Source organism: Ustilago hordei, assembly GCF_900519145.1.
Source record: "Ustilago hordei strain Uho2 genome assembly, contig: UHO2_contig_04, whole genome shotgun sequence".
NCBI lineage: Eukaryota > Fungi > Basidiomycota > Ustilaginomycetes > Ustilaginales > Ustilaginaceae > Ustilago > Ustilago hordei.
The window spans coordinates 289,706-316,964 of NW_024545261.1; the positions used below are offsets into that span (position 1 = coordinate 289,706).

General features: G+C 51.5%; 15 protein-coding genes and 1 non-coding gene across 16 annotated transcripts; 9 read left to right on the forward strand and 7 right to left on the reverse strand.

Annotated features, from left to right (window-relative positions):
- Positions 1 to 2,843: 2,843 nt before the first annotated feature.
- On the forward strand, positions 2,844 to 5,135 carry UHO2_02420 (uncharacterized protein; the record flags this gene model as incomplete). The annotated part of the gene is made up of 1 exon (XM_041555208.1): positions 2,844 to 5,135. The coding sequence occupies one exon, from the start codon at positions 2,844 to 2,846 to the stop codon at positions 5,133 to 5,135; it is 2,292 nt and encodes a 763-aa protein (XP_041411142.1).
- A 195-nt stretch (positions 5,136 to 5,330) lies between these two features.
- On the forward strand, positions 5,331 to 6,026 carry UHO2_02421 (uncharacterized protein; the record flags this gene model as incomplete). The annotated part of the gene is made up of 1 exon (XM_041555209.1): positions 5,331 to 6,026. One exon carries the CDS (start codon positions 5,331 to 5,333, stop codon positions 6,024 to 6,026), a length of 696 nt encoding a protein of 231 aa, XP_041411143.1.
- Positions 6,027 to 6,370: 344 nt separating this feature from the next.
- On the reverse strand, positions 6,371 to 6,742 carry UHO2_02422 (uncharacterized protein; the record flags this gene model as incomplete). The annotated part of the gene is made up of 1 exon (XM_041555210.1): positions 6,371 to 6,742. The coding sequence occupies one exon, from the start codon at positions 6,740 to 6,742 to the stop codon at positions 6,371 to 6,373; it is 372 nt and encodes a 123-aa protein (XP_041411144.1).
- Positions 6,743 to 7,160: 418 nt separating this feature from the next.
- On the forward strand, positions 7,161 to 8,747 carry UHO2_02423 (uncharacterized protein; the record flags this gene model as incomplete). Its single annotated transcript, XM_041555211.1, has 1 exon — positions 7,161 to 8,747. One exon carries the CDS (start codon positions 7,161 to 7,163, stop codon positions 8,745 to 8,747), a length of 1,587 nt encoding a protein of 528 aa, XP_041411145.1.
- A 352-nt stretch (positions 8,748 to 9,099) lies between these two features.
- On the reverse strand, positions 9,100 to 9,743 carry UHO2_02424 (uncharacterized protein; the record flags this gene model as incomplete). The annotated part of the gene is made up of 2 exons (XM_041555212.1): positions 9,100 to 9,596; positions 9,683 to 9,743. The coding sequence occupies 2 exons, from the start codon at positions 9,741 to 9,743 to the stop codon at positions 9,100 to 9,102; spliced, it is 558 nt and encodes a 185-aa protein (XP_041411146.1).
- Positions 9,744 to 10,040: 297 nt separating this feature from the next.
- Positions 10,041 to 10,155, forward strand: UHO2_10187. Its single transcript, XR_005960695.1, has one exon. It is a non-coding gene; the product is annotated as a ribosomal RNA (ribosomal RNA).
- Positions 10,156 to 10,479: 324 nt separating this feature from the next.
- Positions 10,480 to 11,601, forward strand: UHO2_02425 (uncharacterized protein; the record flags this gene model as incomplete). Its single annotated transcript, XM_041555213.1, has 1 exon — positions 10,480 to 11,601. The coding sequence occupies one exon, from the start codon at positions 10,480 to 10,482 to the stop codon at positions 11,599 to 11,601; it is 1,122 nt and encodes a 373-aa protein (XP_041411147.1).
- Positions 11,602 to 11,708: 107 nt separating this feature from the next.
- Positions 11,709 to 12,707, reverse strand: UHO2_02426 (uncharacterized protein; the record flags this gene model as incomplete). The annotated part of the gene is made up of 1 exon (XM_041555214.1): positions 11,709 to 12,707. The coding sequence occupies one exon, from the start codon at positions 12,705 to 12,707 to the stop codon at positions 11,709 to 11,711; it is 999 nt and encodes a 332-aa protein (XP_041411148.1).
- Positions 12,708 to 12,951: 244 nt separating this feature from the next.
- Positions 12,952 to 15,240, reverse strand: UHO2_02427 (uncharacterized protein; the record flags this gene model as incomplete). Its single annotated transcript, XM_041555215.1, has 1 exon — positions 12,952 to 15,240. One exon carries the CDS (start codon positions 15,238 to 15,240, stop codon positions 12,952 to 12,954), a length of 2,289 nt encoding a protein of 762 aa, XP_041411149.1.
- An 825-nt stretch (positions 15,241 to 16,065) lies between these two features.
- On the forward strand, positions 16,066 to 18,279 carry UHO2_02428 (uncharacterized protein; the record flags this gene model as incomplete). The annotated part of the gene is made up of 1 exon (XM_041555216.1): positions 16,066 to 18,279. One exon carries the CDS (start codon positions 16,066 to 16,068, stop codon positions 18,277 to 18,279), a length of 2,214 nt encoding a protein of 737 aa, XP_041411150.1.
- Positions 18,280 to 18,699: 420 nt separating this feature from the next.
- Positions 18,700 to 19,476, forward strand: UHO2_02429 (uncharacterized protein; the record flags this gene model as incomplete). The annotated part of the gene is made up of 1 exon (XM_041555217.1): positions 18,700 to 19,476. One exon carries the CDS (start codon positions 18,700 to 18,702, stop codon positions 19,474 to 19,476), a length of 777 nt encoding a protein of 258 aa, XP_041411151.1.
- An 81-nt stretch (positions 19,477 to 19,557) lies between these two features.
- On the reverse strand, positions 19,558 to 20,724 carry UHO2_02430 (related to unsaturated glucuronyl hydrolase involved in regulation of bacterial surface properties, and related proteins; the record flags this gene model as incomplete). The annotated part of the gene is made up of 1 exon (XM_041555218.1): positions 19,558 to 20,724. One exon carries the CDS (start codon positions 20,722 to 20,724, stop codon positions 19,558 to 19,560), a length of 1,167 nt encoding a protein of 388 aa, XP_041411152.1.
- Positions 20,725 to 21,335: 611 nt separating this feature from the next.
- UHO2_02431 (uncharacterized protein) lies at positions 21,336 to 22,181 on the reverse strand (the record flags this gene model as incomplete). Its single annotated transcript, XM_041555219.1, has 1 exon — positions 21,336 to 22,181. The coding sequence occupies one exon, from the start codon at positions 22,179 to 22,181 to the stop codon at positions 21,336 to 21,338; it is 846 nt and encodes a 281-aa protein (XP_041411153.1).
- A 958-nt stretch (positions 22,182 to 23,139) lies between these two features.
- On the forward strand, positions 23,140 to 23,592 carry UHO2_02432 (uncharacterized protein; the record flags this gene model as incomplete). The annotated part of the gene is made up of 1 exon (XM_041555220.1): positions 23,140 to 23,592. One exon carries the CDS (start codon positions 23,140 to 23,142, stop codon positions 23,590 to 23,592), a length of 453 nt encoding a protein of 150 aa, XP_041411154.1.
- Positions 23,593 to 23,916: 324 nt separating this feature from the next.
- UHO2_02433 (uncharacterized protein) lies at positions 23,917 to 24,912 on the reverse strand (the record flags this gene model as incomplete). The annotated part of the gene is made up of 1 exon (XM_041555221.1): positions 23,917 to 24,912. One exon carries the CDS (start codon positions 24,910 to 24,912, stop codon positions 23,917 to 23,919), a length of 996 nt encoding a protein of 331 aa, XP_041411155.1.
- A 2,008-nt stretch (positions 24,913 to 26,920) lies between these two features.
- UHO2_02434 (uncharacterized protein) lies at positions 26,921 to 27,181 on the forward strand (the record flags this gene model as incomplete). Its single annotated transcript, XM_041555222.1, has 1 exon — positions 26,921 to 27,181. The coding sequence occupies one exon, from the start codon at positions 26,921 to 26,923 to the stop codon at positions 27,179 to 27,181; it is 261 nt and encodes an 86-aa protein (XP_041411156.1).
- Between the last annotated feature and the right edge of the window lie 78 nt (positions 27,182 to 27,259).

A 27,259-nucleotide genomic window follows, 5' to 3' on the forward strand; every position in this document is an offset into this window, starting at 1 on the left:
ATTTCCAGGGTTTACCCGGGATGTCGACAGGGCGAAGCTCGTGAAAGGATACGCCGCTTATTCACAAGCTTATTCAGACACGTGAAACGCATGAAGGCTGCTATGTCAACTGCTCAGGAGCTCTGCAGGAGAGACACTTGGCTCATCTAAGGCAGCTCAGCGTCCTCGAAGATGGTGTCAAAGGTCTATATACTCATGTTTATAGTCTCAGTTTTTTTTGGATTTTTTTTTTTTTTTTGAACATGATAAGCATTGTTATCGCTACACACCTGTGCGAAGGAGGGCCTGATCGTGGCCCCAACGAATCGGTGTCTATACCTTTAACTCAAAGATCGACGTCCGTGAAAGAGTTGACGCAAAAGAGTCTAGACGTGCTGTGCTGTACCGCGCGACCGTCGCTCAGGTTTCACACCACCGATCCTCGCAAAAAAAGGGTTCGAACACGTTGCAAACAAAGGTGCAGCTGTCCAAAAAAAATAAAATAATAATAATAATAATAATAATAATAATAAAATAAAAAACAGTGGTGACTGTGTTCTTATGCGAGCAGATGGCCCCTGTTTTTATCTCGGCAGAATGTGCTTTGTAAAAACGTTCCTATCCACAGACATGCCGAGTTCTGCTTGAACTCTGCCACAGCTGAGCCTCGCGTTCGGCTGAGCTCGTGACGTGTCCTACTTCACAGGGAGCTGAGCGTGATACCCGCCACTGGCGGATCACGAAGACCCCTACAATGAAGCCTACACGGGAACCGTGTTGGTCAAGGTTCCTGCTTGGTCCAGGGCCAAGGACTGTGCATGTTGCGAACAAAAAGGTCTTAGGAAATAATCCAAAGAGGATACCGGCAAATCTGATCCATGGAAGATACATTAGAAGCGCAAAGAAGAAAAGCTGCCGAGCTGAAAAATCTCCGAAGAATTCAGGGCGGCACCCCTTGCTTGCTTCACTGACGTTTCCTGCCTGCGATCTGCTCAGCGTTTATGACTCAGTGTCCTCAGCTTACACCATACCGAGATGTCGACACGTTCCCGGCTCCTCGGCGGGCGAGTCTGGTCAATAGGACCAAGCGTGAGAAACTTGGTATTTTGAGGATGTTACCCGACCCTCTCTATCGTTCCAGCAGTGATTGAACCAGGTTTTCGGTACCGCGGATTGCTAAAGAAAAGATGAAAGCGTCGAGGGTGGGAGTCGGACAATGCTCGGCGGTGGCAGTGTCTGAATGATTAGCCTCGGTGGGCTCTGCCAGAAACAGAATTGTTCGCGAATCTGAACATCTGAAATGGCAGACGGAAGAGAACAAGAATAGCTGAGCTGGTTTCACGGTACACCGATGATGGCCGACCAAAGATGGTTACTCATTCACCCCTGCATGTGAGCATCGCTAGAACAAAGCTTTGTGAGGGTCCGTGACATTGCTGACTCTTCATCGCTTTGCAGATAAGTCTCTTGACAGAGTTCTTCCTGTCAAGTTCTTCGGCTCCTTCTCGTTGCTTGTCATTCGTTGTCGCATTCCTGGGTGGAATTGCGCGGCGTGTTAGAGAGTTACTCATCGGCCTATGACAGTAGAGTGGGAACATCCGCTTCCCTTTGAGTACAGAAATGAACTGCAGTCACCCTTCTTCATTGTCACTGTGAATGTCATTGACAACACGGACCTCCGTTCTGCGTGCTATCATCGTATCATGGTGTCAGCTGCTCAATCCCGACCCTAACGACCGGCGCGCTCCGATACGCTTTTGCGTTGGCTGTCAAAGTGCAATCAAGTTCGCGTGTGAATGCCTCTCCTTCTCCTATCATACCCTCGTGGTGCAGAGTTGAGCAAGACCCTGTCAAGTCTTTGCAAGCGAAGAAGGTCCTTCTCAAATATAAGAGTCGGACAATATTTGACCCTGTTCCTTATCCTCCGGCCTTCACCTTCATCTTCACCATTCACGCTATCACCACCTTCTTCAGCCTTGACAAGTAGTCAAGCTAGCTGACACCCTTCTGGCACAAAGACCGTCTGGTATTGGCTTCCTTGTCTTATCACCAAACCATCACACCCTACGCCAAGCCTGGAATCCAGGCACAGCATCACCTCATCGTACTTCTTGGCTCTTGATTGTCATCAGCCTCACTTTGACCTTCCAAGAAAGCAGCTTCCGCTACGCCCGACACACTTAAAATCCGACGCTTTTTTTTTTTTTTTTTTTTTTTTCAACACGTAACGCCATTTCTCAGCAGCGTTTCATATCCGAAAAAGAAAAAAAGATCAAAGAAATAAATAAATAAAATCGGCAATCGGACCCTGCTTCGTCATAAGACAGCCCACCCGCAGCAAAATCTCCTCTGTCGATCTACGCCACGATACTTTTTTTTTTTTTGTTTTTTGTTTTTTTTTTTTTTTTTTTTTTTTTTCCCTGTCTCTACCGTTCCCATCATCCAATCCCGCTTTGGGTAAGAGAAGAGAGAAAGTAAAGCGTTACGCGCCTGTCTTCTGGATCGACCTTTCATTGTCCTTCCAGTAAGCGAGATTGCTCACCTGCATGTCTTTGCTACAGAGTAACTAGCTCAGCTCCTCTTCACGTCTTGTGACTGCAAGCTTTCCTTTTAGGATTCTAGCTCCGCTCTTTTACATCGAAACGGCGGTACTTTACCACCCATCCTCCACACTTGCAGCAGACGATCCGGTTCTCTGTATCCGGAGGCTCTTCTTTCCTCTCTCACACGCTGTTGCCGATCCAGCAGTAGGAAGCTTGCTCATCCATTCACAGTCAGCTTAGCTTTTGTTCTTTGGCACGTTGCCCCGCTGATCGTCTTTGTGCGACTTCGGTATATCAGGAGCTAGCCCTTCGTAACACAGTATGGTGTTTGAGCTTCCATCCATCCTGAAGCAATCTTCTTCTCCTCCACCTCCTACCTTTGAACGAGCACGCAAGTATCGTCCTCCTCCTACCTCCCATCACTCTTCCGTACAAGTCTTAGACGAAGAGTTTGGCAGTCCACGCACATCCACTCAGGTCAAGCTGGCGTACCTCGAATCTCACCCTAACTCGGACGCAGAGAGTGAGCACTCTAACCACCGCCTCGAAGAGCACCACGACGCATCCTCAAGCATCGCGCCGACTCCATCTCTCGTCCGTTCTTCCATCGGCTCTCCTCCCATCTCGCCTGCAAGAGCCTCTGCCGAAGCCGACAAGCAAGCCCCCAACAGCCGACTCACTATGACTGACGTTCGCACTTCCACTGATCGTCCTCGTCCAAAGCACGGTCACGGCACCGCTGCTGAGCAGGGTGCTGCTCTCCGTGCTGCCGCTGATCGCCAAGTAGGCCGAGCTTCTCATTATGATGACGGGCACACACGTACTGTCAAAAGCTCCCGTCGTTCGTCTCGCCGTTTGGTCGATAGCCCTTGTGACTCGCCTCGCACTTCCAAACGCTACAGCCGCCATCAAGGCGACGAGCAGTTCAACGAGAAGCGACAAGTCGGCTCTGCCGCTGCTCAGGGTGCTGCTTTCCGTAGAGGTGAAGATGCTCCTCTGCCTTCTGCTGAGCAGACTAGAGAGGCACGAGAACGTCACTTGCGTGCAGCATACGGCCAAATACCCAAGCTCGGCAAGGGTTCCCCCGTCAAGCCATCCACAGGTATCGACAACCTCGCGTTGTTGATGGAAGACGACTCGTACACCACCTCGTGCTTCTCCATCTACATGTTCAAGTCCGAACTTGACCTCGAGACCGTCGAGAACTTCTTCGAGGTGCTTGCCCAGACGTACCCCAAGTACCGCTACGTTGTCGACCTTGACCCCAAGCTGTCAAAGAAGTTGGAGAAACAGACGCTCCGTCGTCAGCCTGGCACATCGTCTCCTCCTGGCGAGTTCGATGCCGGTCGCCGCACCCGCTATGGCAAGGGCCTGAAGGCTGGTTCCCTCTTCTCCCCCGCCCGATGGCGTTACGTCCCTGATTTTGACATCAAGGAAAACATTGAGCATGTTGCCCAGTGTCCCGATGGCGGAGATGACGCCGCCCTCAACAAGCTGGCTGGTCATTTCCTCGGTCGTCATTACGACTACTCCAAGCCTATCTGGGAAGCCTTGGTGGTCAACCGACTCAACACCTCGGATGGTGGTCGCAGCGCACTGATGATCAAGATTCACCACTGCTTCTCCGACGGTCAAGGAATGATCCAGAGCTATCACGCCGCTCTTGGTGCATTGGAGCAGGGTGTCGGTATCCGTGACATCCAGAAGAAGGTCGACTCCAACACCTCGCAAAACAAGCGTCCTGGTCAGCGAGAGGCCAAGCCCACTGCTTGGGGCACCGTTCAGCACGGCTTCCATTTGGTTCGTGGTCTCTACTTCCGCAAGCGCAAGTCCTTCCTCTATCAAGAGAAGCGTTCACGTGCTGCTGGTAGGCTCTACTGTCACAGCAAGGGTATTGACATGGACGACATCAAGATGATCCGCAAGGTCTACGGCACTGAGAAGCTCAACCTCACTCTCAACGACGTCGCCTTGGCCATTCTCGCACGTGCTCTTCGTATCGCATCGGAGCGTGTTGATCCCAGCAGAAGGCACAAGGACAAGCGTGTTGCCATTTTTGTCCCTATCTCGGTACGTCCTAAGGGCGACTGGTCTCTCAGCAATGCCACTACCGGTTCGATCGCCTGGCTTCGCTTCGAGAAGGAAGAGCAACCCGACTTCGAGGCTCAGCTGGCTCAAGTTCATCGCGAGATGGGTCGAATCAAGAAATCGTACGGTCCCAAGCTTCTCTACGACACCTTCAACGCCTTCTGCAAGCGACGCATCACCTACCTGCCCAACTACCCTTTGCTGCGACAGTTCTACTACCGCGCCTTCCGCGAGTACCACGTTGCCACTAACGTTCCTGGTCCTCCCAAGCCAGTCAAATTTGGCGATCACGAAGCATACAGCTACCACGTGCTGCCACCTTCGAGTCCAGGCAAGTCGACCATGGCTATTGGTATGATCTCGTACGCCAATGACTTCTCGCTCGCCGTTTCATGCGACGATGTGCCCGAGTTCAAACACTTGGCTGAAGAGATTTGCAAAGCCTTCCAGGATGCTGCTGAGCAGATCATCGAAGCTGCCAACCAGAAGATGACCAGCAGCAAGGAGGCTGGCGCGACTCGATGAAGCCGAGGCTGTTCCGTCGACGACCCAGCCCGCTCCGCTCACCTCTCCGAAAAGACAGGTCGAGGTAGGAATGTGGCTGAGGTCGAAGGGAGGAAGAACAGCTCAGTAATCGGCAAATCCTCCAGAGATGTTCTTGCCTCAACAATCCCCTCGTTGCCGTCGGTCGAGTTGATGGCAACCAACTCGGAGAATGAGATGGAGGAGACTAGGGTGGCAAGCTTGAGTTCCTCACCGTCTCGACACTCAAGCTCGCTGCCCAGGCCCATAGGACGCCGAATTAGCACGTTCTTTGCACGCGCTTTCCGACACAAGGAGACTGCACATGTTTCAGAAGAAGGCGATGATGCTGTTACGCCGGAGACCGATCTTAGCATCGGTGAGAGCGATTCAACCCTGGATAGTCGGCACCCCTCTCCATGGACGTCTACTTCGGCGACACCGCTCTCGACGCCTGGCACCTCTATCGCACATGGTGATCTCAGGTCAGACCCGCCTTGTGCTTCTCGACCAAATGAGAAGAAGCGACTTTCTTGGTTCGGCTCGACACCAGCTTTGCAGTGGACCTCATATCGGGCGCCCGTCTCCGGTGATGGCCCGTCACCGCCGCCCACTCGCGTCTTACGCAACAAGCCACCTCTTCATCCTCGCTCCAGCTCTTGGTCCTCTTCATCAGGCAGCTCTGCCATTCGGTGCTCCCTCGAGCACGTTTCCAAGACAGCCTCGTCGAGAGGAGCAATTGAGCAAGCGCCTCAACAAGGTATTTCGGCGCTGGTCCCGAACGCTCAATTCCTGGGGCTCATGCTGCTCGTGATCCTACTCATCTCTTCACCACTCATCAAGGTCCTCTCCGTCTTGCTCTTTATCGTCGTGGTTTCGCTCGATGATTCTTGATCAAATACTTTGTATACCCATCGCTTTATCTCTTTCTTTATAAATTACATACAATCCTTCACTCGTTCAGATAGTGTGTGTGTAATGGATTCGCTGTTCCTGCAATCACAATCGATCATCACTTCTCAGTACATGTTTTCGTGATGCTGACTTTAGACAGTGGCCAAGAGCCGAGATGCAGAGGGTGGAGCGGTATGGGAAGCGAAAGTTGAGGAGAACCTTCTTCCATCATGTTCAGACATTTTAGCGCAATCGTGTTACCTTCTCTTCGCACAGGTCGCGCGCTAAATGAGCGGTACGCGAGTCCAACGCTTTCCATAAAGTCCGAATGCTAAGCTACCACCTTATAGATCATCGCCATCTTGGTCTTGAGGCGTCAATTCTATATTGGCACTTTGTCGAGGACCTGCGGTTGGAATGCCTGCAGGACAGCTGTCACTCTTGTTCCTCCCGCGTGCAGCAGCTGCTGCAAGGTCGATCGCTTCGCCTGCTTCTCGGACCCGTTTCCTTTGGCTCCCCTGGACGTGTAATGGGTTGTTGATGAAGTGGGTTAATGATCGAACCTCGCGCTCGGATGACTTCTGACCCAATCTAGTCCCATGAACATGATACGAGATCCGCGCTTCATTAATGGGGTCAGTCAACGGTGCTACGCCGAGGCTCGACATTCGTATCACAGATGAAACAAGGTAGGATTTGAACTTCATGCAAGCCATGTCAGCCAGAAAGAGGGACCCGACGGTCGGTAAGTGCTTCGCAAGTGGCTAAGCTTTGCGGTCGATGCCGCTCCGCCCCTCTTTAGACGAGGCTAAACACGCAGGTGCCTGTTCAAGACTCATTTGGTCCTACCGCTTGTGGGGCTATGGCGTGGAAGCCCCTGGGCTACTTTTGCAGCCTCATCCGTAGATGTAATCGAGTGGTGTCGACTCGTGAGAGAACGGCAGCAGCTTGTGTGTTGGCTTCCTCCTCTCTCCTATGAGCTCACAGCGATCTCATCTACCCTTCCCCCCCATCACCTGATCATTATATAGTCCCCATCCTCCCTGCTTCATTTCACTCTTTAGAAACCGTCACACCTTCATACATTGCGTAGATCTTACTTCACCGGCATTCAGCCGAGCACCTCACCCAACGATGCTCGCCAAAAGCTTTGTCGGACTCCTCCTCGCCCTTCTCACCGTCCACTCCAACGCAGTGACCATCCAAAAACCAGGCCTCACCCAGTCCGCCACCTCCAAACAGCGCGCAGATGAGATCAAAGCAGCATACCGTACCTCCTATTCCGCCTACCTCAAATATGCCTCTAATCACGACGCCCTTCTCCCCCTAACCAACGGTTTCGCCGACCCCTTCGGCGGCTGGGGAGCAAGCGTAGTGGATTCACTCAGCACATCTTTCCTCATGGGTCACACGGATCTCTACAATGCCGGTGTCGAGTTTTCTAAAAAGATCGATTTCACCAAGACTTCATCCAAAACCATCTCTCTCTTCGAGACTAACATTCGATATCTTGCTGGACTCATCTCTGCTTATGAGCTGGGTGGGAAGGAGGAGCAGAAGCTGATTGATCAGGCGAAGGTTGTTGGTGATCATTTGGTGACGGGTTGGTTAGGTGAGAACCCATTGCCGTGTAATAAACTGAAGTGGAACAAGTTTACGCCTCCGGATGCTTGTACTAAGTCGGGTATAGCTGAAACGGGAACGCTGATTTTGGAGATGGATAGGTTGTCCAAGTATACCGGTGATCCTACATACTTGAAGCTGGCAAAGAAGACTATGAAGACGATCGCAGAGTCAAAGGGCGTGTTTCCGGGGTTGTTCGCTCAGGTGTATAACCCGGTTACGGGTCAACCTACGGATGATTATGTGACTTGGGGAGGTGGAAGTGATAGCTTCTTTGAGTATCTGATCAAGTATGCGTATCTGATTGGTGATGATAAGGATGTTTGGATTCCAACTTGGGTGAATTCTGTTGCGAGCTCGATCGAGTATCTGGTTGAACATCCCGAACAGACGAAGGAAGGGAAGTTGACTTATTTGACCGACTACTCTGAAACGAGAGGTGGCAATCTTCCGCGATGGTCCCACTTGGGCTGTTTCGCAGGCGGAAACTGGATCCTTGGCGCAAAGATGATCGGGCAGCCCACATTCGACAAGTACGGTCAATCCCTAACCGCAGCTTGCGCCAATACCTACTCTTCTTCCCCCTCAGGCATTGGTCCTGAAAGCTTCGTCTTCATCGGCCAAGGAAACAACACCAACAGAATCACCATCAACAATGCCCCCTTCTACCGCGAACACGGATTCGATTTCGAGATAACTGAATACGTCCTCCGTCCTGAAGTGATGGAGTCAGTGTTCTACGCCTACCGCACCACCGGTGATGCAAAATGGCAAGAGATAGCCTGGAATGCTTGGCAATCGATCTATCGAAATTGTTTGGCGAAGCAAAATGGTGCACTGGCTGCCTTGGCCAATGTCAACTCGACGAATCCGACCCAGCTGGATGATTCGGAATCGTTCTTGTATGCGGAAACGTTCAAGTATCTATATCTGATCTTTGCTGATCCGGAGACAGCGAATTTGGATAGGTACGTGTTCAACACAGAGGCACATCCGTTTTTGGTGGATAATCCGGAAAAGAAGAGTTATGCTGCGCCGAACGTGCAGGTGAAGGAGCCAGCGAAGAAGCAGGGTGGTATGGATAAGAAGGAAAACTGAACCGGTGGTGGGGGAGGAAGGATGTGCCGGTTCCGATGTTTAGTAGTTTGCCCGGGTTGAAGTTGCCCTCTGGAGGAGGGGGAATACGTGGAGGAATATGATGGGCTTGTTGGGGAAGAGGAGTGCGAGTGAGGTTAGGAGACATGCGAATGGGAAGAGGAGACAGATCGTTGAGGGGGGTAATTAGAGGATAGCGGGGTGTTGGTGGTAGGGTTTCGGTTTGCTTTAAATGCTTTCTGCTTCTTGATGTTTTAATCTTACGCTCTGTTCGGCTTTCATCACGCTTGGTACAGCAAAGACTGAATGTTTGTCGATTGCATTCCCTTTACTATATATCCTACTTGAGTGTTGTTCACGCTGAGAAAGGTGACGCCAACCCATAAAGCGAATCCAACACGCTCTGTAACCCACTCCTTCCCTTCCCAGCATTGTCTCTAAACCTGTTATACGACCACTCTTCCACCTTTCTCGCCGCTCCTGACAATATCCCTGTAAATCCGGTACAACTAATATCGGCAACCTGATTGAGCATGGTCCCTTCCCCCAAACCTCGGCGATTCTCTTTCGGTGTATATGTGATGTACTCTTTAACCAGCATGTATTGGGAGAGCGACAAGTTCGTACTTGTCATCTGGAACTGTTTTGTCCAAGGGTTGACCATGACTATCTCTCGAACATACGTGTCTTCGCTTGCGCCGACGAGACGGACGAGCCAACCGGGAGCGCCTTGACGAACACCGATGATCCGTTCTGTGCGAAGTTGGCCGGAGTTGGGATCGAAGGATTGGTCGAGTACGTCGACTGAGACGACGTGGTCTGCGTGTGGGTTTGGGTATTTGTTCCAGACGGCTGTCAGTGCACAGAAGGAGGGGTCAGGAGGATGATGTCCGCGAGGTGTAGCGATGGAGAAGAGGTGGAAGGCGCAGGGGACTTACCATTGGCAGTCTGATGCCATGGATAGGCAAATTCCTGTTCCTGGAAGAAGGTCTGTGGCATCTTGTATGACCGTCGACTGATGCAGAGGAAAGATGAAGCACTCGTGGGTATGATTTGATGGTGATCAGGTGGAAGAAATGCTTGTGACAGGATGTTGGTGGTGCGTGCGTTTTCAAGAAGAGCTGAGTGAGCTTTGGCCTCCGCCAAGTGTTGTGTTGTGTTGCGTGTGTGTGTGGGTGTCTAACTTTTTTCCTGGGCGTTGAAAGCCTCGATATGTGGAGAGAAGCATCGGGAATCGGGGTATGATCTCTATTGAAATACCAGTCATAAGCAGCTGCATGATTTAGATACACATCTGCGGCCATAGAACCTTGAAAGCACCGCATCCCGTCCGATCTGCGAAGTTAAGCAAGGTATCGCCTAGTCAGTACTGCGGTGGGGGACCACGCGGGAATCCTAGGTGCTGCAGTTATAATCTTATTTTTTTCGATTTTCGATTTTCAATTGTTGGAAATTCATCCGAGTTGACGGTTTCAAGCCAAATTTCGAAGATTCTCTCCTCTCCCACTCGGAGGGACCGGCTATCTTTTTTTTTTTTTTTTTTTTAATTGCGTGGAAAAGACACCCATTACAGTTCTGCCGAGCTCAACACCGACACGTTCGATTGCATGAGGGGAAGGAAGCGCAGCACTTCTTGCTTCTTGGCCGTCATCAACACCATACGTCCTATCAACTTGGGCATCCTGAACACCAATCCTGCTCCATCTTTCTCTCATCGGCATCGAATAGAAACACGATGCGTGCATCATCCTCGGTAGCTGCTGGCTCGGCCAGGCTCATCGCCTCTACCTCGCCAAGTGCTCGTCTCGCATCGGCATCACCACTGCGTCTGACCTCCTCTCCAACCCTATTCACATCACGAGCAACAGTTGCATCGCCAACAATAACAGCCTCGACAGGCTTTTCAGCACGTCGACCTCTTACAACGACCCCAGCACCGAAAGCAGCTGGCATCAACCTAGTCAAAGCCACCATCGCCCTCTCCCTCGTCGGTGTCACGTCTTATCTTTTCGGTTCCATGTATCCACCACAAATTGTCAAACTTATTTTCAAACCTCCCTCCCCACCACGTTTGAAAAGCGATGGACCAGAAGCAGAAGCTTACACTCGAGCGATCGAAGACGCACTTCACTCCCTGCCCATCATTCAACCCCTCAAATCAACCTCGGTAGCTCACGGATCGGCAGCAGAACTCGAAGTTCTCCGATCCCAAGGTAAATCCATCACAGACCTCGATCCTTCCACCACCGTCCAAGTCCCCGCTCACGGCCGTATCCCAGGCGCTAACGTCGCTGTCTCTGGTCCACCCGTGGAAGGAGGCGCTGCAGACACACACCAATACATCATGACTCGTCCTTACCTCAAATACAGTCGGGAGAAAGCTCAGCATAACCTCACCGCTGGGTCGTTGCGTGGGCCTGGCATGCTCGCCATCCCACCTCTTGTGTTCACCAAAACCGGCAAAGGCGCACGCGAGCTGGGTGGTGCGGAAGGCGACTCCACTATTGTTACTCACCTGGGTCCAAGTGTGTGTGGACATGATGGGATCGTGCACGGTGGAATGCTAGCAACAATATGCGATGAAGCTTTGGCTCGAACTGCAATGTACAATCTGCCAGGCAAGGTCGGAGTTACAGCCAGACTAGAGATCGACTATCGCAAGCCTACAATGGCGGATCAATTTATCGTAGTGCAGACAGAGTTGGTGGAGCAGAAGGGCAGGAAAGCGACGGTGAAGGGGACGGTAAGGGATGTTGAAGGGCAGTTGCTGTTGCAATGCAGGGCTATCTTTGTCGAGCCGAAGTACGCGAAATACTTCTTGGACGCAAAGGCGATAAAGCAGGATATTGAAGGATAGAGAGGTTCAACCATGTACCAACACACACATATCACGCATCATCATAGACAATAGACACTTTATCAAAGCTCTATATTACTTCTAGCCCTTTCTCTGAGATGGATGAGTCATAGACGACCCCAAATACCAAAGGCATTCGCCAACCCGTGATGTTCGACCACCAGATCCAACTTTTCCAACGCCGGTTCACCATACATTTTGCTTGCTTCATCTGCGATGCTATCCCCCGTACACAGCAAGAATCTTGCATCTTTCTTTGCTAGAAGCTTTGCTGTGGTTGCGACTTTGGACTGCGTGCCGACGTTCAAAAATGGTGGGTCGGAAACCAGTACATCGAACGTCCCGAGCAATTCTTGCGGGACGGTTTCGGGCTCGTGAAGATTGTAGTAGACGAAACTTGTCTTGCTGAGAGCATGGAATCGTTTATCCACCTCGAAAACGAATGCTTGAGATTTAAGCGAAGGAAATCGGTGAACGAATCCTACCCATGCCGTGGGGCAACACAGAAAAGCTACTCTTGCGTCTCCAAATGCTGCTTTTACCGCATCTTGCTCCCTCGGTATGGAAGTGGAAGAAGGCGAAACCAGCTTAAAGATGAGCTCTGAAAGCTCACGAACGAACTTTGCAGAATACCAAAACTGTGACAGCTGCCAACTTTCACCAAAAGTCTTCCTAAACGTATCCACATCCAAATCCTTCCCTGCTTCCCCTTCCTCCCCTTCTCCTTCGTCTGAACCAGCTTCACTTCCCACCTCCAACCTCGAACTCAACGTCGACAACATAGAATCCGCACTGTCCGACACAACCCCATTCAACCTCTCCAAATCCGCAATTGCTTCGATCTCAGCTAACAATGCAGCTTCCGCCTTTGCTACCTGCGCAGCTTCTTCTTCGGATGTGAGCTTTTTGCTGGCTTGTTCCGTTCGTTTTTCCGATTTGGACTTCTTTCTGGATTTGCGAGAGGAAGATTGGGCAAATTTGAGCAGGGAAGCTTCTTCAGCGGCTTTTTCCGCTCGGAACTTGTCGAGAGCGGCAAGAGCGGATTTGTCCAGGTCGTATTGTTCCGATGCTTCCTCCGAGTTCGAGGCGAGGGTTGTGTCGGTCATCGTGAGGTGTGTGTGTAGGGTGGTGAGGTTAGGGATGGTGGGAGCTGGAAGAAATTTAGAGCGTTTTCGGATCTCGGAGACGAAGTTTGGAAAGTTTCAAAATTTGTTCCTGAACCCTCCACATGCACTCTCCCTCCCTCCTCCTACACACAGGTCGAGTCCCACGCAAAGCAGACACTGTTGGCACAGTCAATGGAGCAAAGAGGTGTATACATCATTGTAGCTATGCTCCTCCAGACACTGTTCAATCAAGGATCTTCCAATAAACAACAGTCGAAACAGTTCCAGCCTTGATGCTCTCTTCCATGGTCAAATTCTTCTTTGTCTTGCCCTTTCCAGTCTGAGCCAAAACTGTCGCTGGTGCCGTGGTCATCTGATCTTTCGACGAGTCTGTAGGTGGCAGGTGGGTATTGGCCTTAGTCTTTGATGCGAGCTGTAATCGGTTATGAGGCATGTGCGTTAGGGCGCCCGAGTTGATATCCGCCTCTCGCAACTTTGGGTCGGCGGTTGGCAGGGACGCCTGAGGCATAGCGGCTGCCTTAGCAGCCGACACAACAATTCCATCCTGTTCCGAGAGAATGTTCCCGCCCTCAACGGTCGTCAATGCGGGGAGCGGCTTAAGATGCTGAGGAACAGCCAGGTTGGATCGTTTGCTCAGACCGAGTTGGAAACCTGCATTGGCACCCCAAACCATCACATCGCGACCGAAAGCCAAGTGATCTGCCGACTCGACAGTATCGAGCACAAGCGCAACATGGCCTGGCTTGCCAATACTGATACTGTGAATAGGAACAGGATGCGTCTTACCCGTAGCTTCCGAAAACTCCATCAACCCCGACACAGTCTTAACTCGCGAAGGCTTAGAAACGACCTGACTCCACATCGCATTCCCAATCGAACCCCACTGACCCTTACCAGAAGCCAAAAGATCGATCTTCATCCCGTTCTGCTCACGACGAGTCGTCATAAAGAACGAGTTATCCGCACCAGCAGCAATCGAGCTCGCTCGCACATCCATCGAACTGTTGGCGAATGACCTACTCAGCACCACCTCAGTGGGAACAGGGACACATTCCATGCTGAAGTTGGTGCCAAGACCGCATTGGCCGTGCGTGTGCCGGCCCCATGCAAGCACACGTCCATCGTGAGTGCGGGCTAGAGAGTGCTCGCTACCAGCAGCGATTTGGACAATGTTGAGGTTGCGGAGCGCAGGGATCTCGTGAAGGGTAGTGCACCATCGGATACTTCCAATGGGTTCGGTAAGAGGTTTGGGAGGGGGAGCTTGGTCAGTGTTGGTTTCGAAGGCGGGTTCTGAGCTAGCCTTTGGCTTGGAGGTGCGGTCGGTCTCGGTGGATGGAGCAGGGAGCCAGCCAGAGGGAACGAGCGTAGAAACGGGTCGACCACCGTGGTTTGCCTCAAGCTCGGCAAAGACACAAGGTTCGAGTAGAGTCTCGACATGACCTGCTTTGCTGTCGGGGGTCTTGGGTGCATTGAGCCAGACACGACGGGTACCGAGCTGGCCAAATGTGTTGCCCTCATCGCCGATGGGCGTTGCGAATGTTCGACCCTTGTTGGTCACAGTGATAAGGTGGTGGCTTCCAGCAACGAGGTCTTGCACCTTCTCAGTGCTGCCCCAGTGTGCAGAAGGAGCGGGGTGAAGCACTTCGTGGTCAATAGTGGGACTGGCGAAAGCGTTGAAGAGCTTGAATGGGTTTGCAGACCAGCCCGGGTACTTTGGCTTAGACTGGAGCTGCTGAACCGCAGAGAACACGTAGACGTGGCCGTCTTTCGACAGAGCATAGATCTTTTCTTCAGTCGCTTCTACCTTGATGATATTCTTGCCTTTCAGCGTCTTGACCGGGTTCAGTACGAGAGTTGCAGTGCCGCCAAGAGGAGCCCGAACGTTGGCAGTGGCCTTCTCTCTCTTGCGTCCAAGAGGCACGTCCTCGATCGCTGTCATCTCGCGCACGGAGGGATCAAAGAATCCAAGGCCCCACTGATAGACATCTCCTTCAGCATCAACAGCAACGCCGTGCTTTTCTTGCAGGCAAATATCTCGAAGAGCCACTCCGTCGAAGAACGGAATGGAGCGGGGAGATCGAATGAGCGTTACTGAAGGAGCATCTGGAGCAACGACATTGTATCTGTTCGAGCCCCATGCGTAGACACCTTTCAGCTTTGCACGCTGACGCATCTGGTCTTGCTGTGACATGGTCGTGGGAGTAATATCGGCATTCGTGGCTACTGATTGTGCGGCCTCACAATGTACGGGTGAGGTGGTAGCATACCATGTTGTCAAGGCGACTGTGGTCACAGCTCCCGCAGCAGTAGCGTATCGTAGTTTGTTCCGAGCAGAAGGGCTTCCTCCTGCAATAATGCTGGCTGCCTTGACCTTCGAGCCGGACGACGTCGAGTGGGCTCGCAATGAAGACGAGGCATGGTGGCGGAAGGCGCTTGAGCGCAATGGAGCACGGAGAGCGGCAGTACCTGATCGAATAGGCACGGCACTGGCCGCAGTCATCGGTCCGACCATCTTAAGACGTATGGATCAGCCTGGTGTCGTTGCGGTTGAGACGATGTAATCAGAGAGAGAGAGACGATGTAATCAAAGTGATGGCTCCTATGTGGCAAGCCAAGATCTCGTGAGCACAAAAAGTTGATGGTGGCCCTTGCAGCGCTCTCAGCTAAGCAATACACGATTGGTAAGCACCAGACATTTTTGAAATTTGTTAGAGTGCATGATTCGACAAAGTGGAAAAAAAAGTTGCCTCCACATGCAAGTCTGCAGCGGACCCTGCAGCGTTTCAGCGGAACGCACAATGAGCTCACCATTAACCGCTTCGCCTGTTGTACGACAAGCAAAAAATGACTGATGGCATTCACCGCTTCCACAAACTGACAGGTTCGTCTGGCAAGCAAGACTCAACTCGTATGCCACTGACTTGCCCAAAGACCTCAGACCTCAGCCTGATGAAGTTTTCTCGCTCCATCACAGCGAACAAATCTTCTTTCGCGTCCAATGCGGGCTTGTGCTCAGTGTCACTCTTACGCTTATGGTGTTCTTCTCCTGACCGACGCCTTCACCACCTCCATTACCCTCAAGGATATACGCTGGAACATCTCATCTTCGTCCCCTCCCACAATTCTCCCTGATCCCAAGAGTCTTCAAGACTCACCACACTTGTCTTCGGTCCAGTTCTCGCTGCTGCCCCGTCGCTGCAGTCAGTGATCCTGCATGTTCGCTTACCGTGGCCTTTACGCCTCTTCACGCCTCCTACTAGTGTCGCACACGCTCAAGACACCATCTTTACAAGCGACTGCACCTATAACACGCACTCTTCACGTATCCATCACCACCATGGTCCGACGAAGCGCACGAGCATCTGCGTCCGCTTCGATCAACTATGCCGAACCTGACGTCCACTCAGATCCGCTCGCTGCCGCGGAGCTGGCACCACCGCCGAAGCGAGCGAGAAAGGCTGTCAAGGAACCACCTGCCAAAGTTAAACGATCCGATTCTGGCGACGCCACTCCGTCACGAGCGACAGCTCGAGAAGTCGCAGACACGATCATCAAAGATGCTGCTTCACCTCCCCCCACCCCACCTCGAAGCGAGTTAGAGCTTTCATCCGAAGCAGAAGAGAAGCCTGCAAAGAAGAAGCCAGCCAAAGCACCCAAGAAGGGGAAAGTGGAGACGCCAACACATTTCGAGACGCGCAATAATGTTCATGGCGAAGAGTATCAGATTGAGCTCGACGAGGAAGGTGATCCAGTTCGTCGTGACAAGAACGGTCGTCGTCTAGCCAAGCGCAAGAAGAAGGATATCGTCTACGAGATCCCTGAAGTACGCAAGCGCGACTTCCGACTCGAAGGTCCGCCTGGGGAACGTCAGGAGCGCGCCAATGGCTTCTCCGGCGAGCTCGGCTATGCCTGCCTCAACACTGTTCTTCGATGGCAAGACCCACCTATCTTCTCTAGTCGAACAGCTCGCATCAAGACCATGGATGAGCAAGGACCAGATTACATCAAAGAGCTTGGTCGACTCAACGCTCGTGATATGATCCCTATGATTCTGTGGAATGAAGAGAACAATATCAAGTTCATGCGTCTCTCGTCCGAAATCTTTCCATTTGCTTCGCATGAAAAGTATGGCTACTCGCTCAAGTACGCCGAGAAGGAGTTGCGAGTTGCAGGCGATCTGGCAAAAAAGCTCGGCCATCGTCTGACAATGCACCCTGGCCAATTCACACAGCTAGGAAGCCCGCGTACCGAAGTCATCGAGAACAGCATTCGTGATCTCACATCACACTGCGAGATGCTCGACTTGATGGGAATGGGCAAGGATAGTGTCATGATCATCCACGGTGGAGGAACCTTCGGCGATAGAGAGGCTACACTCAATCGTATGCGAGAGACATACACCACTCGTCTGTCCCAGAACGTCAAAGACCGTCTTGTTCTCGAGAACGACGAGATGGCATGGAGCGCGGAAGAGCTCCTCCCGCTATGCAAAGAGCTCGACATCCCGTTGGTGTTTGATTTCCATCACGACTTGCTCCGCCCTTCGTCGCGACCGCCTTCAGAGTTGCTACCAGAGTTCCAAGCCATCTGGCACAAAAAGGGCATTCGACCCAAGTACCATCTCTCCGAGCCAAGACCAGGTGCATCTAATCTACGAGAGCGACGTGCCCACTCCGATCGATGTGGATTCCTCCCACCTGATCTTCCAGCCGATGCACACCTGATGATCGAGGCAAAAGACAAGGAGCAGGCAGTGCTCGAATTGTATCGCATCTACAATTTGCGTCCAGTGAAGCACGAATCGTTGCGCCCACCTGCGAAAGATATCGGCGTCAAGACTTCCGGCCGAAAGAGTAAGCTCGGTGGCGAACGTCTACCTCGCAAGGGCAAAGCTAGGAAAGATCCTGACGCCGCCGAAGAGGAGGCGAATGTCGCGGCAGGCGAAGAGCCGAAAGTTGAGCTCAATTCGAAGAGCCTATCGAAAGTGGAACGTGCGATTCTCAAGTCCAAGGAGGCCGCAAAGCGTTTGGGTAGGGTTTACACTGGTCCAGGGGCGGATGTTGGCGAAGATGAGGGAATTGAGCTTGCCGAGCCTGGCCCAGGTGAGGAAGGGTATGTCAAGACAAGTGAAGAGGTGTTGAGGGATATGTACATGGAAGCTGATTGGGTACGTGCCGAGTTGCAAGCTGGTAGAGAGCGAAGGCCGTTCGGTACAGAGCCGGGAGCTGCGGTGGATGAGGAGGGTGATGCCGATGACATCGATGAAGACGGAAATGGGGTGGAGAAGGATGAGGAGGATGTAAAGCCTAAGAAGGGTAGGAAGAAGGCGGCGACACCCAAGACGCCAGCACCAACAGATGCGCCAGTGTTGAATGCTCAGCAGAAGAAAAGAGCCAAGGCAGCGATGGAAGATGACGGACAAAGAGTAGTGCTGGCTCAAGGTGCTCCGCCGCAAGAGCTTGTTGCTGATCACGAGACCATTCCTGTTGATGTCAAGCCCGTCCAGAAGCAGGTTGGCGGCAAGAGAGGGCGAAAGCAGGCTGCCGCCTGAGAGTTAGTACAACTAGGTTACGGCTCTTCAATGATACTTTTACGACCAGAAACATGCTGTATCGACTTCGTTAGTGTGAGTCTGAACAAAGCTGAAGTTGATTCGAGTTTCAAATTGAGGTTAATAAGCGGCCAAACGAGCTTAACCAGCGGTAAGACTGGCGGAAGAAGCGTTGAGCTGTCGATCCTCCCATAGGAAAGCCACGTTTGAATTGGTTACAGTATCCGCAACTCGGCAGCAATATTTGAGTTCCGGTGGATCGTTCGGCATCTTTGTTTCTTCTCGTTGTTGTGCAAGGTCGTTCATTCCAACGGAGCGTGACTCGACCTTCAAGATCATTCCCTTCTTATACCCGCATCACCATCACCTCTCCACATTCCTTGGATACCATTATCACAGAACTTACTCTTCGCATTTAGGATGATCACTCTCAGCGACGAAGAAGCGGCTCAACGCCTTGGTCCCATCGTCACCACCCCTGTCGCCAAATACCCGGCTCGCATTACCATCTCAGGCCAATACATCGACCTTGTCCCCCTCTCCCCCGAGCATGCAGATGCGCTATTTCCCGTCGTGGCCCAACCAGAACACGAGCGATTATGGGACTACATGCTCAACCCACCTTTCCAAGGCGACGCTTTGCTCTTTTCCTCTTTCATCGCTGCCCGTTCAGCAAACGAAAACAACATGGTCTTCTGGGCCATCATCGACAAGGCTCCTCCCACATTGAATTCTCCGAAAGCGCTAGGTATGATCTCGTACCTTCACATCTCCGAGATCCATCGCACTATCGAGATTGGCAACGTCATGTTTTCGACCTTGTTGCAGAGATCTAGGAAGTCTTCCGAGGCGATCTACCTTTTGCTCAAGCACGCGTTTGAAGATTTAGGTTACAGAAGGGTCGAGTGGAAGTGTAATAACTTGAATACGCCGAGTAAGAGAGCAGCTGTTAGGTACGGGTTTACATACGAAGGCTTGTTTAAGAAACATTATGTGATCAAGGGAAGGAGTAGAGATACAGCTTGGTTTGCAATGGTCGATGATGACTGGCCGCAGAGGAAGCAGGCGTTGGGGGGTTGGTTGAGTCAAGACAACTTTGATGAGCAGGGAGGGCAGAAGATGAGTTTGAAGGAAGCGCATCAGAAGGCTGGCTATACGGTTCCCGAGACGGTTAGCGCTCCACCACTACAACTGTAGATCCGACTCATTCATGATACCATCTGTTTTCAATGCGATATTACATTAGAGGATCTTCTGCAAGTGTACATACGAGTGAGCTTATGCTTTGGTAGTAGAGTGCAGCGCCATATGTTGGACAATAGCCAATAACGCCAGTGCCTGGCCATAAGGCATTGGAGTGATGGGAATCTTTCTGTAGAATTCCAGATCATGACCCATCGCAGTACCAAACGAAGTCTGTTGCAGTTCTCCATCATCTGCGATCATCTCCAGGACTCCTTTGAGTGCTTTATCTGCCATCTTCTCGTACTGCTTTTTCTTGTCTTCATCCTTGATCAACCCGAATCGCAGCGCTAGATAAGCACCAGCAGCGAACCCAGCAGTAGCAGAAGACTCGACATACGAATCGTCGTACTTCAATAGAGTATGCCACAAGCCTGTCTTTTCATCTTGCAGCGGTACAAGAGCGTCAAGTTGTGCGTCCAGCGTTCCGATCAAGTGTCGTGAGAAAGAAGAATTGTGGTCGGCAAGATCGGAATCTTGCGGTCCGAGAATGTGGAAGAATAACGGAATAGCAAGTGTGATCCAACAGTTTCCCCTAGCCCAGTGTGCACCAGCAAAGTGATGTCTTCCTTCAAACGTCCATCCGTGAAACCACAACCCTGTCTTTGGGTCATATAGATACTTGATATGCAAAAGGAACTGATACTTTGCCTCCTCGACATACTTCGCCCTGCCCAGTACCTTTCCGATCTTGGCAAGTGGGAGGACAGTCATCATGAGCGTATCGTCCCACACCTGACCTTTGTTCTCGTTGTCGTAGGTAATGTGTTGGAATCCGCCTTCTTCAGTTTTGGGTAGGTCGTTCATTACCCACTCCGCCCATTCGATCAACCAGTAGCGATATTCAGGGTGGGAGTTAGGGTCAAGCTCGTACACGCATGCGAGGGAGAGGAGGGCAGCCATAGTGTTGATGTTTTTGGTTGTTCCTCCTTCTGCCATGCGATCGGAGAACCAGGAGTGGATGATGGAGAGAGATTCAGAGGAGGAGGTGAGGGTGAAATGCTCGAAGAGGGCGTAGAGGGCAACGCCGTGAGTCCATTCCCATCCAGCCCATCCTTTGGTGTCGATGATACGGCCATCGGGGAGGGGCAGGAGGAATTTGCCGTCTTGGTCTTGGTTGTGCAGAAGTTTGTGGATCAGCTTTGAGACCAAGGTTGACGCTTCCTCGGTCGAGAGCTGGAGTGGGGAGGTGTTGGATGTCATTGCGGCTAGTTGACTTGGGGTGAAGTTGGTGATGGTACTGTCGATAGAGGTGAAGGTAGAGGTTGCATGACGAAGGCCGAAGTGAGGAATGTGAAGTCGAGTGTGAGCACAGACCAAGACGGACAGAGAAGCTTGACTCAAGCGTCGAGAACATTATGCAGCAGAGAGGGACCGATTGACCGGTGTGTACCGCGAACTTCAATTAACAACGGCCGAGCATACCGATGATTCGGAATCTCAGGTCCGAGAGCTGGGATTGCACACCGACGCTCGGAAAGCAATGCATGTAACGGCCTTGTTTTCGTGGACGACTCTAGTTGAACGAGTTGGCGGAGAAGGGTCCACAAGCTGGTGAGTTGATTGCAGATGTTGGAGAGCTCAAAGTGTGTTGTTCTCGCAGCTCACGCTTGAGCCAGCGTTTTTTGGTCCCCCACTCCGATCAATTCGCCTTGAGCTGCAACGAAAATCACACGTCAAGAAGCCGTGCTTATACCATAGAGAAGGTTGTCAAGTCACTACATTGATACCAGAGCAGAAATTGGAATAGAAACAGCAATGATCAAGTCATTATAAACACAAGCGAACAGAACCACCACAATCCTCCCGCTCGCTTAGTACACGATCCTAGCCACACCAAAAACCATCGCCAGCCCCGTTGCCGCCAACACCATAGCAGCAACCTTCCATCCCCTCACCGCATCATCAAGGGCATTCCTCCCTGCAGAACTCTGGAAAATAGCCCCCGTACTTGCATCCTTGTACCCCGCTCCCGTCGTCGAAACATCTGTATAAGCTCCCGGTTGACTCGGCACAACCGTCCCTACATCGTTATTTGCAGCTGCTACGCCGCCCAAGAGCGCACTACCTAAACCACAGATGTTTCTGAGATTTGTGATAACATTGTTCGCACCCGTGCCTTCCGGGTCAGTACCGAGGTAGTAGCATTGATCCGTGTGTTGGAAACAATCCAAACACTGAGGGTAGACAGCTTGGAAGGTGTCAGTGCAGGCGCACTTGATGACGTTGATGTATCCTATGGGATTGTTGAAGAGGTTCGAAGCATTTGCAAAGATTGCCGATGCTCCCATGCATGAGGAGAGGGAGGGGTAGCGTTCTTCGCACTTAGGGCAGGAGGGGATGTCGGAGGGGAAGGAAGGCGGGCCAAGGGAGGAGAGTGGGACAGAGGGCTGGTCTTGCCGCTTGACCGGGGTCGGGTGGTCACTCTGGAAGAGGTGACGGGGTGAGTAGAACTCGTAGATCTCATCTGGTGTTGAGCGTGGGTTGAGAGAGGGGACTCGAGGGAGGGGTGTAGGTTCAGGCGAGCGCTTTTGAAGTAACGTCTGGCTGTCTGAGATCGGTCGAGCTGAAGTGAGGATGGTGAGGGAGCTGATGAGGAGCAAGGTAAGTAGCATTGAGATGCTAGCCTTGCCAGAGGTTCGATGGCTGTTGAGTCTCATCATTGAGATACTGGGCTCGCAGTAGTCGTTACTGTAGTCGTGAGATGCGTGTGCAGCTATGAGGTCGTCAACTTGATCAATGAAGGTTTCCTTGGATAACCTTGAGATGATGGTAGCAAAGATGGTGAAGACGACAAAGACTTTGGCAACAAAGCAGACGAAAGGCATTGATGCATAGGACAGTGCGCACCTCAGTCTGCAAACATCTCAGACACCATTCATCGTACAAGTTCGGTAGACTAGCAAGCTTCAGGGGGAAAGGTGGCCCCTCCACAAAAGCAAGGTTCAGCTGCTCAGTCGGGAAGCAGCTTTGCATGACACTCATCAGTACTTCAAGGCTTGTTGCGCCGTAAAAGCTTCGTTCCCAAGAACCCCTGTCAGACTAGCTTTTCTGAGATTAACACTGACACGCACACGCCCACCGCCCTCTTTTCCATTCCGACAAGGTTTGACAGGGCCTCCTTTCTCCTCATCATTTGTTCCCTTCCCTCTCTCCTCTAAACACAGCAAGCTCGAGCTGCTGAGGATCTTTGCATAAGGAGATCCAGCAGCTTGCTCTGAACATGCGCTGCTGCGCTGCTTCTGAATTGGCAATCCAATACAGACACAAGGCATGTCCAGAAGAGGCAAGTGTAGTTTGGTGTGCGGCGGAAAGAGCGGGCTGCAAAAGACCCCTGAAGAACGCAAGCTGTCAAAAGAAGCGAGCTTTGAATAATGCCAAATCCCGACAGGGGCTCATTGCATTTTTCGCCATGATGTTAGGCCGACACAAGTGTTCTCATATCGGGAAATTTCATATCCGAGATCCAGATTTTGACCAGCAAATTTAGAGCTTCTTCTCAACAGGGTCTGCTCACCGTCCCTTACCTCCTCGAACAACATCATTCTGTATCAAGGCGACCTCAGCAAACAGTCCTGGAAGCAGGCTGAAGAGGCCAATGTAGCGAGTTCAGCTGCTATGGCTCACGCCTCCCCCTCCTCATCTTCCAAACCACATCCACCATCAACTTCAGCAACCTCTACCTTCCTGACTACACTCTCACGCGTACGATCAACTCTCGATCGCACGTCGCACAATGAAGCTCTCCTACGAGACGATGCATGGCCATCAATACTGAAGCGTATACATGGCGCTCTGAATACGGGAAAGCCGATTACAGGCGCTGGTCCAAATAGAGGTCTTCCCATGGATGTGGTGGTGCAAACGTTGAAAGCGGGTTGGCATGTTGATGGGACTTGGCCGATTGGGCCAAATGCCAGGCAAGAGTTGGAGGAGCAGAGCAAGGAGATTGCAATGCTGGAGAAGGGGCCAGAGGCAAAGCAAGATCCTAGCCCGGAGGACGTGGCAGAAGCATATCGGGTTAGAGGGGTTGATGTTGCGGAACCTCTGCAGGTTGATGACGATTGGTGAACCACCTCAATACCGCCAATCGAAGCTACGCACACGACTGAGCGTTCCCGGCGTCACTATCAACAGCACAACTTACTCAGGCTGCAAATCGATCCGTTATTTGTTCAACAACATCCTCACACAGCCGAGCAATGCGCTTGGTTTTGGTTACCTACTGTAACATTTTGTACAACACGATATGTCTATTGCAATTATGTTAGATTCTTTAATCCCCACACCTTAGTGGGATAACCTGCAGACAATAAAAAAGAAAAAAATAAAAAATAAAAAATAAATCCGCAGGTTACAAGAACGCAGCGAAGGAAGTAATGCGAAAACACGGGCTTAGAGCTTAGCCTTGGCAGAGGACTGGTGGTGGTTCTGAGCCCTCTTGTTTTGTCTTGCGAGTGGGTCAGCCTCACCATCCTTGCCAGCACCGGGTGCGCCAGGCTCGTGCGACTTCTGTGGAGCCGACTTGTACTCGCCCTTGTACGACTTCACCTTGTCTGCTCTTGCAATACCACTCTCGTCACGGTAAACACCAAGTTCGATCAGCTTAGCGAACACCTTGGAGAAGTCTTGGAAGAAAGCATCTCGGTCTTCAGCGTACTTCTCGACCCAAGGACGAAACTTGTCGTCCTGGATCAAGGCGTAGTCGGTGGGAAGCATCATGAGCTGTTCGTCGTCGTCATCGGCACCTGGAGCCTTGGCGACGTACTGGAATGGACCATCCCACTTCTTAGGCGACCACTTGAGCTTGAGCAAGAGCTTGTAATACTGGTTGGAGAAACGTGTCGGCGAGTTGACCCATGGACCTTCGAAACCGGATCGGTCTGAATGGCATCGACCGAGATTGTGGGCGCCAGAAAGGGCGACGATCTCTTGATTGTTGAAGCCCATGCGGTAGAAGATGAATCGGAGGTGATCAGCACCCTGTGCACCGTCGGGAAGACGGCCGCGAGGTGGGAGTCGAGAGTCGTCGGCAAAGTCGGTTCGGCCGGGACGCCACTGGATCTTGGGACCGCCCATAGCCTCAATGGCAACCACACCGGCCAGAGTCCAGAGATCGGCGTAAGTGATCCAGGAGTGCTTCTCCTTGATGGGTTCGAGGAAGACACGGGCGTGCTGAAGACCAGCGTTGGCAGGGTCACCACCTTCGGCCTCGTATCGCATGCCGGCACCGTTGGATCCTCCAGTGTCGGTCTCGGCACAGTAAGTGCCACTTGCGTGCCATGCAAGACGAACAAGCACGGGACCGGCGGAACCGTCATCGTACTCGGGCTGCTTGAGAACAGCAATAATGTCCTTCTTGACCTGGTCGTAATCTCCCTGCTTCGACATGTTGGCGATGGTGAGAGAATGGGAAGGGGATGCCTTGTCCTGTATTTGTGACTGATGCGATAGATGAATGCAAAGGTTGCAAGAGGTGGACGTCGGATGATCAGGAGGAGGTAGTGATGATGGAGAGAATGGAAGATAGGTACGACGCTGTACTGAAAGTCTAATCGGGTGAATGTATGTGGGGCAGGGTCAGAAGTGAAGCGGCAGCCAATAGACGAGGCTGGATTTGGCTGTGTGGGACTGTAGATAGGGTTTGATCTCGACTGGCCTGCAGGCAGAACGACGACGTGAATGCTCAGCTGCAACTGCGAACCGAGTCGGACTCTCACACGCACAGAGCTCAAAAGGTGAGAGGTTGTCAACATTGATAGAGGGTCTCAAGCACGCATTGCATACAATGCGGGGAGGCTGAGAGAGAGAGTGAAGGCTTCGAGACTGTTGTGGAAGGACAAGGTCCACCCGACTCGATCCGGGCGTAAGTGAGAGAGTGCTTTTGCGCGGCTCAGCTATAGGACCGGAGAACGAGTGCGCGGTGGAGGCCGATTCGGCTTCACCTTCTCCAATGATAGAGCGGCGGTCTCAAGCGGCTCAAAGACAAGTTTTGCTGTCGTTTCGATATCGTACAGTCACTCTTACTACTGTACGCCTTGTTTGACCCCACCAAGCACCCTTGTTCGTGCAACGAGAAGCCAAGTTCTGTCTCACCGCCATCGTGTCAAATCCCTCAAGCCTCCTCAGTTTCATGTCGGGTGTCGGTAGGCTTTGTACTACTCACACAATCGAGCAAAGCTGATGGATGTATTGAAATGTCAACGGCTGTGTCGCTATCTTTGCTTTTGTTCGCTTCCTTACGTGATCTTCTGAGATTCTGGCTAAATTCGAGCTCAGCACTGTCGATCCACTCACAGCAGACCCGGTCAAATATTGCACGATAAATTTCCTTGATCGCTAAGCGAAGAAAATTGCGATCTTCTTGTACCCTTCACCTCGTCATCGTGGCGGTCTTGTCACTGTCGGAGGGGAAAAAAAAAAAAAAAAAAAAAAAGAAAAGTATTAGTCGCAGAATGAAACTGAGACAGAGATTTTCAAAGTCGGTAGAAAACGGTACAGCAGAGTACAGAGAGAACTCAACCACTGAGCATGTGAATCGGTTAGTCTCTTTGTACCGACCCGACGCACCTTCTTGCATCTTGATGTCGACCGCAACCGGAACCTCGAACATTTGCCGGTCGCCACCATCTGCAGTGATACACCATGACTTCCTTGCTTTTTGTGCTCTCTAGTGTGCTTTTGTTTCTCAACGGTTAAAGCAGAATTCATCAATAGCAAATATCGTACATACTTGCACCGCCGGATAGCAGCCAAATAGAGGCAAAGGAATGGCAAAGATAGGTGGTCGCTTTAGGCATGTTCGACAGCTCCGCGTGAAAGCCGGATTACGGGAGCAATCGAATTCGTCTCAACGCATGACGAAAGCCATGACCTCGCTAGCTAATTGTTGTTTCACCAAAGCGATGTTTCTGTATTTCGACCTAACATGAGCTGTCAAACCTTTCTTTCGTTTGATCAAATTTAGTATGCACTGTTAGAAACTAAAGTCGTTTCGGTCCCGATACTGGCAATCGGGGAGAGTCTAAGTACAATGTCACTGCTGTTATAGACAGAAACAAATATACTCGATTGACTAAGTGAACATGGCGAGAGCCTAGCACTCCCTGCTCAATATATATACAAAAGTGTGGCACATGCCGAATGTGGGAGACTCTACGGTTAATGACCCAGCCTGACAACGAGCGGGACTTGGTGGGGGGGTGTCACAAAGATGTATATATATCTCACAGAGAGCACTCTCGCCACATTTGCCCAGTCAATTGAGTATATGTTTCTGCTTTAACAAAGTAGTGACATCGTACTTAGACTATCCCCGATCACCAGTATCGGGACCATAAAACATCTTTACTTTTATCATGCACAAGTTGAAGAAACGTCGGTATTTCGAGGGCCTGACATGTTAGATTGGAGTATTCGGGACCAGAAGACCGAAATTAAGCGCAGTGCCGGCGCGACCGAGATAAGCATGAACCTCGTGGGAGCATGTGCAGCTTACTCTCCAGGGTTGACACCGAGAAGGTATGCCGAGTGGTACGTTAACATGGCAACGGTTATGAAGGCGGGCGCCACTGGACAGACGGTTTATGGTTATGACTCACCTGGAACAACACAGCGAATGTCAGTGGCGATTAAAAGGAAATATACTCATGTTTTGTAGTCTCCATTCTCTCGTAATATTTAAGACCTTTAGTAGAGATATACCTGTCCGAAGGGTGCCTGTTTGTGGCCCCATCCA